Below are 13,956 nucleotides of genomic sequence, written 5' to 3'. Positions count from 1 at the left end.
TTGGATTTGTGATGTTAATGGTACTTAATTTTTGGTGATTGGTTCTTCTAGTTCTCAGGTGACAGGCAGAAATGAGCAACAGGAGTCTGATTGGTTAACGAACTTCGGCGCCAAGGAGAACTTCTTAAAGGGAATCGGTCACCCCATTTTTGGCCTATAAGCTGCGGCCACCACCATCAGGGGCTTATCTACAGAATTCTGTAATTCTGTAGATAAGCCCCCGATGTAACCTAAAAGATAAGAAAAACGAGTTAGATTATACTTACCGGGGGGCGCGGTCCGGTGGGTGTCGTGGTCCGGGCCTCCCATCTTCTAGAGATGACGTCCTCCTCCTTGCTTCATGCTGTGCTCCTGCACAGGCGTACTTTTTCTGCCCTGTTGAGGGCAGAGCCGAGTACTGCAGTGCGCAGGCGCCGGGAAAGGTCAGAGAGGTCCGGCGCCTGCGCACTGCAGTACTTTACTCTGCCCTCAACAGGGCAGAAAAAGTACGCCTGCGCAGGAGCACAGCATGAAGCAAGGAGGAGGACGGCATCTCTAGAAGATGGGAGGCGCTGGACCACGACACCCACCGGACCGCGCCCCCCGGTAAGTATAATCTAACTCGTTTTTCTTATCTTTCAGGTTACATCGGGGGCTTATCTACAGCATTACAGAATGCTGTAGATAAGCCCCTGATGGTGGTGGCCGCAGCTTATAGGCCGAAAATGGGGTGACCGATTCCCTTTAAACACTGCATTCCTGTCAGAAGAATTACAGCTGCCCGACCTCGAGTTAACGTTGCCGTGGTATTAGATGGCGCTCGCCCAGCTTTCTGGGTGGAGACTGGATGGTTTTATTGTCTATGGAGTAATAAATGATATTGTTATTTAGTGGCTCAATATATTTAATATTTGGGTAACCATTAATAAATACCGTGGCCTTTTCTCTTCACACCATGTGTTTCGTGTCATTTATTTGGTAAGTGGGTAGGTGGTTAGAGGCGGGGGAGTTTTGGTGCCTGCTATCCCATGTCCTGAAGCCGCCACAGTCACATGGAAGGAGCAAGATCTGGTGCAGAAATGTCTGCATGTTGGGAATGGTCTCTATGCGCTCAGCAGCACTCGGGAGTTCTGCTCTGGAGGCAAACATGCAGCCCGGCTCCTACAGTCAGTAACACTGAGGTAGAGCACACCGGCTCCAGCCTCTGGTGTAAGATGGTAGTACTAGTAGTGTTTCCTGTTTTTGTGAGGTGCCCTCCTCCTCTTCTCCTCCCCCTCAGCTCTGGCGGAAGTGAGCGCAGCTCTGGCGGTCATATAGTGCAGATGTCCAGAGCGCACGGCTAGAGCAGGAGCCAGCACTGCTCATCCCCCCGCCCGAGCACAATCAGGAAACCCAGCGCGCACTGATAACATGTGACGCCGGCCAGGGAGACCGCACCACCACATATGGAGGGGAGCCCCGGCCACACACTATACCTCACCGCTCAGATTGCACAGCACTCCGGAGTCTCCCATCCGCGGGCTATGGAGTGATGGTGATCAGCTGCGGCACCGGACAGAGGAATAATTGACGCTGCAGGTAGCTGTCGGCACAGGGGGGTGTGTCTGAAAACTTGCCCGTGTGTCCCCGCAGGACTGCGCCTCTGCTGCCACTGACCGCTCACTCTCCGGGCTGGGACATGCTGCACGGCTGAGCCCCTCTCCCCATGGAGATGGCCTCGTTCCCGGAGTCCGACTTCCAGCAGTGCCTGCTGTGTCAGGAGCTGTGCGTGTCCTCTGCCCCCATCTCCTCGTCCAGCTCGTCCTCCTCGTCACAAGCCTCCAACAGCGGCAGCAGTGGGGGCGGCAGCCTGGGCTCCGCTCCCCGCAGCCTGCACCTCTTACCTTGCCTCCATTCCTTCTGCAGGCAGTGCCTGGAGGGGCACCAGAGCCCCGGGGACCCCCTGCAGCTGCACTGCCCGGTGTGTGGCCACAAGGTGCTCATGTCTGAGGCCGGCATGGACGAGCTGCCCTCCTCCGCCTTCCTTCACCTCAGCAACCTGCTGGACGCCGTAGTGGGAGCCGCCGAAGAGCCGCAGAGCAACGGGAGCCGGGGAGGATGCGTCGGCGCCCTGAGACCGCGGCCCCGCTCCGCTTCGTGCTCATCCTCCAGCCTCCTCCGCCGGGCGGCCCCCTGCCAGCCTGAGCCGCGCTGCTCCTCCTGCGACGAGGGCAACGGCGCCAGCTCCCACTGCCTGGACTGCCAGGAGAACCTGTGCGACAACTGCCTGCGGGCGCACCAGAGAGTGCGGCTCACCAAGGACCACTTCATCGAGCGCTTCACCGGGCCGGGCGGCCGCGCAGCCGGGGGCATCAGTGGCGCGGCCTCCCCCTGCAGCTCCGCAGCCTCCAGCGCTGCCACTACCTCGTCCTCCTCCTCGCCCTTCCCGGGCAATGCCTTCTCCATGCTGCCCAGGCTGTCCTACTGCAAGCACCACGAGGAGGAGGTGAGTCCCGCGGGCGCGGAGCTCCGCACTAATAAAGCTTGTCTTCTGTTTGTAGATCACTGTTGTAGCATAGAAAGGGTTAAGCGCTTTAGCTGATGCCAAATACACAGGTAGCAGCCAGCTCTGGTATGAAGTGCCCCAGCCTTATGCAGTCCCATGTAAGGGGGAGATCCCTCTGTTCATATTAGAGTCTAGAAATGGTGTCTGTTCTCATCTGGCCGCCCATTGTTTGGGGGTTTAATATGAATAACCTATTAGCATTGCTGACTCTACATATACCGGTAAATAGGTCATCAGTGATTCTTCCATCCAGTCCCTGGAGTTGGGCTAATACAGGAATACTAAGCTTAAATCGTCACTTTGGGACCTGACCTTTTATTTTTAGGGTTTCCGTTTAGCTCTGTGATGCAATGTTTTAATTAATATTCTCAGATAAAAATGATCCTTTTTAATTGCATTTTGTGCAGTGATTGGATCCTTTCCCTCTAAACATTAAACTTCTGATTATGTCGATGCTCATCTATACAGATAATGTTGGGGAGGCAGGGAGTTGTGCTCCTTCTGTATTGGTGGCAGGGAGCTGCATTTGATAGTGCCCCCCCCCTCTCATTAGCCTTTCATAATTGAGTAATTTATTCCATATTGTGTGTGGCCCCAGCAAAAGCAGAAGGGCTGTTCTGTAAAATGTAAAAAAAAAAAAAATCTATATATCCCTGCCTTTCAGGATGCCCTGCGGTCTGATATCTAAGTGTTGGCTATGGCCCCCTCCCCTTGTGGTTGGATGTACAGTGTGTATACGGTGGGCGTGGTGGTGTGGCTTGTAAATATAGTATTGCGTGGATGGCGTACGGGAACACGCTGCGCGGATGTTATTTATTCCCATGTAGCTGTATAAATAGCCAGCCTTTATGAATGGTGTTGGCCCAGAGAAGGGTAAAGTCTATCCTTCTATAAGAAATATATATTCTGTTCTTATTAAACGTCTAAAGGTTCACGCAGATGACAGAATGTAACACCCTGATTACAGATATATCATTATCTTTGCTGCATATTCAGTAATGTAAAAACCTTTTAGTTCAGGAATGAAATTGTATAGTTTAAATGTTCACTGACCTCCAGTATTACAGTTCATGGGTTCAGTCCGACATTTCCAAAATAAATCGCTTCCTATAAGTGTGGCTAGTGGCCGCAGCTTTTGAAGTGTCAGATGTGAATGATCTGTGCGTTTTTTTTTTATACAATTTTCAGTATTTTGTTCCAATACTTCACTTTGCCTGCTTTGCATAAATCAATATTTGCACCTACATAGAACTGTCCTGACTTCTCTTTATTCAGTATTCATGACATATAACATCCAGGAGCCTTAAAAATCCCCCTTGTTTGTGACCCATAGATGCTTTATGCATTAGATCAGTTTTGTATTTACAAATAGAAGGGAAACTTTTTCATTTCCTGCTGCTTCTGGTGCCAACATTTCCGGCAGATCTGTTAATTGTCTCCAGTCTCTGTCCCCATTGAAGCTCACAATCTAGTTTTCCTATTAGATTAGGCGAAGAGGCAATTGTGTAGTTACAGTACTTATTGTGGGAGGAAACGAGCACAAACGCTGCGAGAACATACAAAACTTCATGCGCACAATCGGATTTAGTAGGGTAATGAATTTCTGTAGGAAAATTCCTTTCTCTTTAAATCCAGACTCTAGTTTAGGCCTCACTGTCATCTGTGAGACACATACATCTTCTATCCATGTTTTCATGGATTTGGACGTGTACTGATTATAGTCTGACGCTATTCACATGTCTAGGGTAATAAAGCAAAAAATAGCAAGATGTGTGTTTATGATGTCAAAGATATAAAAAAAAAAAATTTACCCATACCAGCCTATATAGGTCCATGAAAAATCACTGACTGCGCACATTATCATCCGTCTGCAATTTGTCTGTTTTGAATACTGTAATGGGTAGGGAAGGCTTTACAAATTTACTTCTTTTCCTACAAGAAAATCACTGATGGTAAAAATTGAAGCGCTGATGAAAATCAGATTTATTTTATCTACTTGAAAAATCACTGACGTTGCACTGCAATATCTATCACCCCTGTGCAAATTGATGTACCTGTACAACTTACTTAGTGGTCACGTGCAGTCGTGCATGGCCAGGACTGCCTGGTTGTAGGACGTTGTGCTTTCATACAGAAGTATGATCAATGGAAAGGGTCATTGAGGTTTCTGGACACTATGCTATGTTTATGCGGGGTGGATACTCTGCAGATTGTCCTTCCGATTCTGCAGACTATTACTGTACCAATAGATTCTCTGCATAAAATATATATCTTTCTCTGCCCTGAATTTGACCTACAATGTGGATTTTCTCCAGGTTTCACTATTTACAATGCATAAGGGCAGAGCCATGGCAAATCTGCTCAATTTCTATCCCTGACCGATTAGCTAAGGGAGGAGGTATTCATGGATTTTCCCTGATAATCATTGTGTCCACTCTGCCTGTTAAACCAGTTTGCAGTCCCTTGTTTAAAACTTTTAGCCTTTTATTACCCACCTGCCCTTGAGCACCTCTGCCCTGATATTATGACTCTCTAAAATGGAATTTCAATAGTTGTCCCACACCTTTTGCTTCTACATCTGATTTAGGTACAACTGGTATAACTTGTCCCTACTCTATTTTATATTAAAAAAAGAAATATATATATTTTACCATACTTTGCTCAAACATACCAAACAGCAAATCTGAAAATTAGCCAATTATCCTTAAATAACACCAGAACAGAGGCTCCTGTCCATAAGAGTTTGTAATTCATGAAGGGAGTGACCCGATAAGTACAAAAAACTGATTTTTAAGCACCTTTATGATCACTAGCTAGTAAAAAAAAAAAAAAGATAGAAGCAGGTATATAGAGAAAATAACTAGATATACATTAAAAAAACCTCCTTCCCATATGAGCTTTTAGCCTGGACTTTTATTTACTTTTTATGCTATGTGCCATTAACCTCTCCATCAGTGTGTCTGCTACAGTGGTAGTTGAAAATGATTGTAGTAAAAGAAAATGGTCTCTTCTTGTTGAAATGATTTGAGGCTAGTCTGTTCACCCCACATTTTTGTCCTATAGCTAGACATATATGTAGAAGGGAAATGAATATGTGCTTATTTGTATCATTTAGAATTTTGGCTTTTTATTTTCATACAAGAAGCTTTTTTTTGTAAATATATAACAAAATACTTTGTATGAAAATAGCTATTCTAAAGGATACAAATAAGCACATTCATTTCCCTTCAATATTCCCTTGTGTAAAACAGGGGTTCCTTATTATATGCATAAAATGTGTTTGCTGCTAATTTTGAAAAATGAGAAACATGACAACTTCTAAAACAGAATATGATGGCACTATAGAAGTAAGCAAAATAATTAAAGGGATGCAATATTTCTATCCTTGTTTTTTTTTTTGTTTTTTTTTTTTTGCTAATGGCTTAATGTCACACATGCCACTATTAATTCCGTTTGTGAAGGGATTAAACAAAATGAACTGACTAAGGAAGGGTGTAATCACACGTGGCATGCTTCGCTCTGAGAAAGTCTGCATGTCTTACATGCAGATTTAGATGCCACTTGCAATGCAAAGGGTGACAGTCACAGCTGGTCCCCATCAAAATCAGCCTTTAACATGTAGTTCTTATGGTAGGGGTTTGTCTGTGGTATAAAATGCCATGTGCTTGGTCTACCCTGAAGAGATCCTTATTACACCTCCTTCACTGCTAAAAATATCGGTGACAAATGAAATACGTTTTTACACACACAAAAATTGAAAAAAAATCAGCATTTATTAAAGCCCCCCCCCCCCAAAAAAAAAAAAAACTCTAAAGTTATAATTCCACCTGAATATGGCCATATAGTGATGAGCCATGTCTGATGAAGACCTCAGATCTAGACTATATTGGACAAGACTTTACATGTGTTCCGATGTGCTTGTTCCTCTTTATGTTACAGGTTTACCATTATACTCCTTGGAATCTGTATTTTCCATTGTTTGCAAGATATTTTACTTATTGTGTATTGAAATCCATGATATGCCTCAAGGCGGATGGAGAGAAAAAAAATAGATGGGTGACCTGAAATCTAAACCATCTGTAGCGTTGGTCATAGACTCTACAAAACAAGTACATTTGTGTAATTCAGCCAGTAATGACAAAAATCTTTGTCTCCATGGCTCTGATGATCAAACAGAATGCATTCAAATGATGTTTAGTCGCATTTTATGTACATTTTCTAATTTCTCTATTTGTAGTTGAAATAAATTTGTTAAACAAGTTGATTGGTAAATGAACATTAATGTGTAAGATGCTGAATTTAGATCAAGATAATGTATAGTAATTGGGGAGACTTAAAGAGAACAGTCATCAGGATCATCCATGTTTAAACTAAAGGTATGAGCAGAATGGCGCAGTCCTGTAAAAATCTGCAGCCTGGTTTTCATTAAATCATCATGATAAATTTTGGTTTCCTCCATTGCATTCATTTAAATTTTGGGCTGGTGCCTTCTTAGGTGTGGGCGGTGCTCTCGCTTCTCGCTGTTGGTCTTCATGGAAATGTACCAGCGCATATTGACCTCCAGTGGTCTTCAGGAAAATGGCGGCAGAGGTGGTGCATGCACAGAATGATGTCTCAGCTTGCCATAAACATTGTTATATTATTGTCATTTAATGAATATCCAGACAGTACTGCGGTTGCCATTTAACTCCATTTTTCGTGATTGATTCAGTTCTCTGCACAAATTTTCATTTGTGGTTTCCACACTCAACAAATTGTATGTGGAAAGAAAAATTAGCATGAACATGATAGTAAATGTTTGTAATATTGCAGAAAAATTAGTCAGCAACATGAGTTTCTTATTTTGTATCATAATCCGCTGTGAGCTGATTCCGATTTACACAGAGCCGCTGCTGTATAGAACTTCAAAAACTCTGGGGAAAAAAATCAAAAAATATATATCCACGAATAGCAAGAAGTGACAGCAGACCCAAATTATCTACATACCCTAAATAACACCACTTATAACGCTTCCTACCGCCTTAGTGTTAGAGAGTAACCCCAGTGTAGAAGAGAAAAGCTGGCTTACATCAAGTGATCCAACAAACCAAACTTATGTTTAGCCACAAAAGCTTCTTCCAGGGCTTGTGGGTCACTGATGGGGGAAGCTACCGTATTTAAATCACCATGCACCAATTTAGTGTTTTCTTCCCATTAAGGAGCAAATATTAATATCTGCTTTTTAAAGGAGATTTATGTTCACTATATGATCTCAATTTCCTTGACATAATTTTTTGAAAGTGTTTGTTTTCTTCCCACTAACCCATGTTATTGCATGTACATAATTGTCTGGGGACCGGCACTGGTCCAGTGACTTTGGCGCTATGCGCTCAGATAACCTCAGCAGCTGCTTATGTGCTGCAGTGCTTGTGACATGGTAATATCATACAAGCACTGGCTCACACGGCGGCCATGTATCTGGACGATCACCCATCAGGGAGGCAAATTTCCCCCCCCCCCCCCCCCCCCCCCAGGGCACCTTAGATTTTAAGATCACATTCACATGTTGAGTATTTATTTTTGATTGTGGCTTACTAATACTGAGGTAAAAAAAACTCATGTGCATGTGGCCTAAGGAGTTTTTTTCCAGTAGTGGACAACACCTTTTCAATCATTTATCTAGGCTGTGGTCCGCTGCATCTTTACCCCCCCCCATATAATGACTAGTAGTGAATAGTCCCACAAGTGTGCAGGATTTGGAGACTTCACATCATGGCAGCAGGTAAAGGCAATGTTAGCGTGACACTTTCACATGAATCTTCTGATGTTGCTTCTGGCTGTAGTCAGGGCAGAGGGATAAGGATCTCTAACGTCTCCTTCATAATTGTGTTACTAGAAAGGAGTTAAACGATGGCGTGTAAATGGTTCCTTCCCGCACTGAATTACTGGCATTCTCACTACAGATGAAGGTTTCAGACTGCAATAAAACATGGACATCAAAAACCATTGACTATTCGGTCAGACATGTTGTAATGAGTCAGTGTTGCCTTTCTTAGTTGAGCGCTGTCATTCATTTCAGACTGTCTCGTGGTCACGGAATAATATAAGCCGAGATTCCAGTGTCAGTCAAGTAGTTACCACGTTATGACTTCTGGTCTGCAGTGATTAAGGATGTGATCACGTAACATCTTGCTTCATTCTTATTTCTGATTGTAAAGGATGTGTCACCAGACAGATGCCTAGGGATTAGGCACCCTCACCATTTGGTTGCATTTTCTAGGAAAAACATGACGTAAACACGGTCTAGTGTGTGTGTGTGTGGTTTTAGATTGAAAATTTTAAAGGGGTTGTCTACCATTTATTTTTAATGACCCATCCTTAGGATAGGTCATCAATGTCAGATCACCAGGCACTCCACCAATCAGCTGTTTTGAGCAGGCTGGATGTGATCAGGACCGTGTGCTTCTGTTCAGTGTAGTGGCCGTCGCCCATTCCATCGAATAGAAGCTGAACTGCAGTTCTTGTGACCGTCACTACACGGTGGGCTGAGCTCTTTCAGCTCATTCACTGGTTTACATCTGCCTGGTGCCAAAGCTGAAATGCTGCTGATTGTTGGGTGTGTCAGATCCCTACCAATCTGAAGGATAGATGTCCTAAGCCTGGACAACCCCTTTATAATAATTTTTATTTTTATAGCGCCGACATATTCCGCAGCACTTTACATTTCAGAGGGGATTTAGGGGCCCTCTTACTTTAGAGGTCCCCATACAACTTTCTCTAAACTGTTCCCTGACAGTTGTGAAAAACTATATACCAGCGTTAATCAGAAAGTTATCTAAGGTGTATGACTACAGTCCCCAAATCTCACAGAAGTTCACATTGGATTATAAATTTGGCAGATTTGTAGACTCTTTTGTCTAACTTTACACCACTTAATGGTTAAAGGGGTTGTCTATTTAGACTTAACAAATGCATTGGGGACATGAGTTTATGGCACTTGGTAATATATAAGAATTCTAGGTGCTCCTCAAGTTCGTGCAACCTTCAGACAGTCAAGCTCTCCTGTCCACAAAATGGCAATTGATGGGGCAGAATGTGACCAGACCTGTCCAGCAGCCTCCTCCATTTGATAAGCATGCATATGATGATGTCTTGTAGAATTTCTACTTCCCATAGGTGGCACAAGAATACAAGTCCTCTTCCCCTCTAAAGAGTCTATTTGCATATTTAATTCCCAAGGAGGAAGAGCATGCAAGGCATTCAGGTCTCCTCATACTGGCATGCGAGATCTGGCATGTCACTCCACTAGGAGAAACCTTACCCCTTAGATCCCAATCTTAGCCTCTCACCTAGCCTAGTCAGATCTCTGCACTGATGAGGGGCAATATCCCAAAACACCATGTCTACAAATTGAAATTCTGTTTTGGCTTTTATCCAAAGTTCTATTTCAAGGCTCATTAAAGGGTCGATAATGACTTGTAGGATTGCTACTTCCAATAGGTGGCACTAGAGTTCATGTCCCTTTCTCTAAAGAGGCAATTTTCATATGGAAAAGCAGTCTCTCATTTGGGGTTGCCAGAGTGCTTCATGTTCTCATCAATTGCCTTTTGAGATCATTTGATTAGTTTAAAAATTGTCCCATAAAATTAAAAAGAAAAGATGAGGGTTGTAAGGGGGGGGGGGGTGTAACCATCATCCACCATCCGCCTGCCATTTGCGGATGTTGGCCACCAGTCTCCTGGCTTCCTATGCTAGTGGTGGGTGAGATAACGGGTAAAGCGACCATCGACTGTCTAATGAAGTCACATTCTGGCCCTCCGGCAGCAGTACAGAGGCGTGGTTGGGGTTAAGATGTGTGCAGGTTTTTTTTTTTTGTTTTTCAATCTGACTGCTGGTCAATTTTTAAACTCTTTAAATGTGGTGGACAGCCTCTTTAAACTTTATCTCTTTAGATGTACATTCAATGGAGAAGTTATCACTGGTATAATTCTGTCAATAAGGTTAAAACAAAGGTAAACAAATGCCAAAAGGGCCTCCATGTGTTTTCTGACCTGATATCACCATTTGTTAATTAATGAATTGCTAAAATCCTTTGTTGGGAATTCTAGATTGTAGGCTCCCTCCCTTTCAAGACCTTTAAAAAGCCAGGAATCGTCCTGATTGTTGTGATAGTCGGCACCAGTGTGTCTGTTTTACAAACATTCCCTGAGCCATGTCTCTGCATTTAGAGTAATGAGCTCAAACTCCATTGTCCTAGAGTCAATAAATTCCTTCAGGGTTCTATTTCCTTGGGGTAATTAAACAGGACTTCAAAGATGTGAAGATTTTTAACCTCCTAAGGGCCAGGGCAGTTGTACAAATTCCTGGACTCTGTGTCACATGCCATTTATGGTGGTAATACTGTCAAAGGGTGGTCCAACCCTTATCAATCCATGTATAGGAGAGAGAAAAAAGTGAAATAGACTGGGTAGAGTGTTCAGTTCAAAAGTAAGTTTGCACCTAAATCCTAATATATGGGTATAAGTGTCCCAGTGGCATGTAGGGTGCCTGTTGTCTTGGGACTGTGCACCATACTCTGGGTGTTGAATGATGGCGATAATTTTCTCAGGAAAAGCTTTGTTTCCCTGCTGGCTTTTATAAAATTCATAAAGTGCACTTTTGGCTACCCCATGACTATTCTCACACCGTAATTGTTCATGGAAATGATTATCAAGGCCTGCGTAAAACACTCAATTGGCCAATAGCATTTGCTTGCTTGTCAACTGTTTTTGTCACCCCTAAATCAAGCACCAATCGAGAGACTTCCTCTGTCAATGTGAAAGGGGTGTCGGATTAGAAAAACATGTCTGCTTTCCTTCAAAAACAGCGATGCATCAGTCTGCATGATGAGTGGTACATGTATAGTATTTGGCCTGTTTACATAAACCAAATAGCGGCACAATATGACCGTCAAACTTTTACCATTTAAATACCTGTTTATATAGGCAGACCAGAGCAAGCGCCGTATACTAGATCGCTCGCTGCATGGAATGAGCCTGTGTACGCAGGACGATATCGTGCTGAGAACGATCATCTGTGCTGCATAAAACATCATTTCAACTGATGAGCGTTTTTCTGGTAATCTGCAGCCGGTTTATATGGAACAAAATAATTGTGAAATGAGCGATTTCTTCCCTCTTTGATGGAGGTACTCAGCCATACCACCTATAGAACGGTTTATTTAATGATTTAGGGTTATCCGAGGCATCGTGACACTGCATCTAATTTCCTCTGGCGTAGCGTTGTGCCACATTACAACACTCGCCAATGTCTTGGATTGTCAGTCTTGGGTCGCAAGTCACACACAACTCGCTTGCCATAGACTTTAATGTACTGTAAGTCTCAAATGAAACTTTCTTGCATGCGATTTGGCTTTAATTTACAGCAAAATCAAATCTTAAAATGGTCACACGACAAATACAATAAGTAGCAAACAAGGTGCATGATTGTCAGGTCGTGTGCGTGTCTGACGAGTGGTGTCGCCCTCGGCTACTTGTTGCATCTGCTGGATCTGTTTTAACTGTGTGCACACTATGTAACTTGAGCTTTTATATAACGTGTGACAGTGACATATCTTATATAATGGGTTATGCAATTATGTCATATTGCACAATCCGTCTTTGACAGCCTTGTAAACAGATCTGTTAGATGAACGATGTGAAAAATGACTCTTTTCTTCTCCACCTCAGTCAGTGCGCACTCTAACGTTGATAATATAACTGTTGGCCAAAATAGCTGATTTAGTTTTACTTATTTGGTCACTCGTTTATTTGGAAATTATATGCAAACATAATAGCAAGCTGCCCAATATGTGATCTATTAGGGATTTTTTTTTTTGTTTGTTTGCCTTCTGAAAATACAAGCTCTTGGCACAAATCCCACTTTGCTGGTTTTACACTGACTCTGTACGCTGAACTGCCAAGTTAGTCTGGCACACCGATAGTCCGTTCATTCATAGGAATAATCTGATATACCATTGATCAGCTGCATGCTGTCCAGTCGCTGCCCCGTGTATGGCCAGCCTAAGAAATCAATACATCATTGCAGTAAGAGGAGCAGAAATTCGTCTTTTTTTTTTTTTCTAAAAAAGCTTCTGATCTCCTTATAACATCACTAAGATTACGCTGAGAATTAATGTGCTTTAATATGAAAGGGCACAAAGGTTCCCAGAGCGACACCACCTGTAAGTGTATTGGGAGTGTCGGTCTACTTGGATTGTATTTCTCTGACCCCAGTTTAACACTCGCATTTTTCATCTACCGTATAACATCATATTACTTCAAGACAGATATTTATTTTACTAGGACCTATGCAGCCTAATTGGTTTCCTTAGTCCATCTTCTGGATGTAGCACTTGGACCTCCTGTGGTTTTAATGAACTATAGCCTGTTTCCAATGTAACATGGTATGGTTGTGTTTTTTGTTTTCTCCCTCTGCTGTAGGAAATGAATTTGCCTTTTTATCACTTTGACTTGGAACTTGCCAAACACAGTCCGATGCCAAATTGACTATGATCGTGTGGAAATGGTCCATACCTATACACTGAACATTTCTGTAGACCTGATGAATGGTTAAATTTATTTTTATTTTTTTTTTGAATGGTTACAACCTGTAGGCCATAACCACCAGCCATTTTGTATGTGTACAAGGTGTTAAGCCCCTCATACACATTAGACTAATATCTGCTGATGTTAATTGGTTCTGTCAATGGCTTCATGTGTATGGGGTACATCGGCCAACTGAGTGGAGATATCGATCACATATAACCATCAGACTATGAATCATGTTTCCCACAACTAAGCATCTGTCCAGTTGTCCATTGGTGGCATTCTCTTAGAATATAGGTGTTTTCAGCAGAATGAGCGCTCCTGTGTATGGGAGAGCCGGCTGAGATGTGCATGGCAAGCATTACAATCACTTTCACCAAAAGACTATCGTATAGGAAAGGAGGATCTGTCATGTTGAAATACAACACTTGTTCCTTTTGTTTCCCAAGCGATAAGTCACCACTATGGATGTCTGGCTTTTAGTTCATATGTATCTGGCGAGCTGAGCATGCATGAATACCGAAGAAAAGATGAATGTCACCAAGCACTCTGGTATCGAAAGTATATAATCTCATTTCAGGTCCATGTATATTGCACTATTTTTGTGATGGAGCATTGCTAGGCACGCTCGTTTCACAGTAATCATGTAACTGATCAGGCTTCCAATCACCCGGTGAATGAGCGTTTTGCTCGTTCTTTGGGTGGAATGGTCACTTGATCTGCACAATATTTTGCTTCTCAGAAGCACATTATCCTGTGTAAACAGGACCAGTGCTACTGAGAGCATCAGACTTCACGCACTGAACAATGTGCATATTTAAGTGGGGGTCCGTCTGTAAACAGCCTGTTAAATGACGGCTGATCAAC

At 43.2% G+C, this 13,956-nt stretch overlaps 1 protein-coding gene across 2 annotated transcripts in view; it reads left to right on the top strand.

Annotated features, from left to right (window-relative positions):
- Positions 1–1,291: 1,291 nt before the first annotated feature.
- The window catches only part of TRIM71 (tripartite motif containing 71), a 72,344-nt gene continuing 59,679 nt past the window's right edge, over positions 1,292–13,956 (top strand). For both annotated transcript variants that reach the window (XR_012230964.1, XM_073568856.1), the window contains exon 1: positions 1,292–2,464. Coding sequence is in view for 1 of the 2 variants with exons in the window: in XM_073568856.1 (XP_073424957.1) it covers positions 1,685–2,464 (780 nt within the window). In the remaining variant the exon portion in view is untranslated. The remainder of the gene's footprint in view (positions 2,465–13,956) is intronic.

The sequence above is a fragment of the Dendrobates tinctorius genome, unplaced genomic scaffold, assembly GCF_039654945.1.
Source record: "Dendrobates tinctorius isolate UK_male_01 unplaced genomic scaffold, ASM3965494v1 ptg000005l, whole genome shotgun sequence".
Classification (NCBI taxonomy): Eukaryota; Metazoa; Chordata; class Amphibia; order Anura; family Dendrobatidae; genus Dendrobates; species Dendrobates tinctorius.
This window is presented reverse-complemented; position numbering and strand designations above follow the sequence as displayed.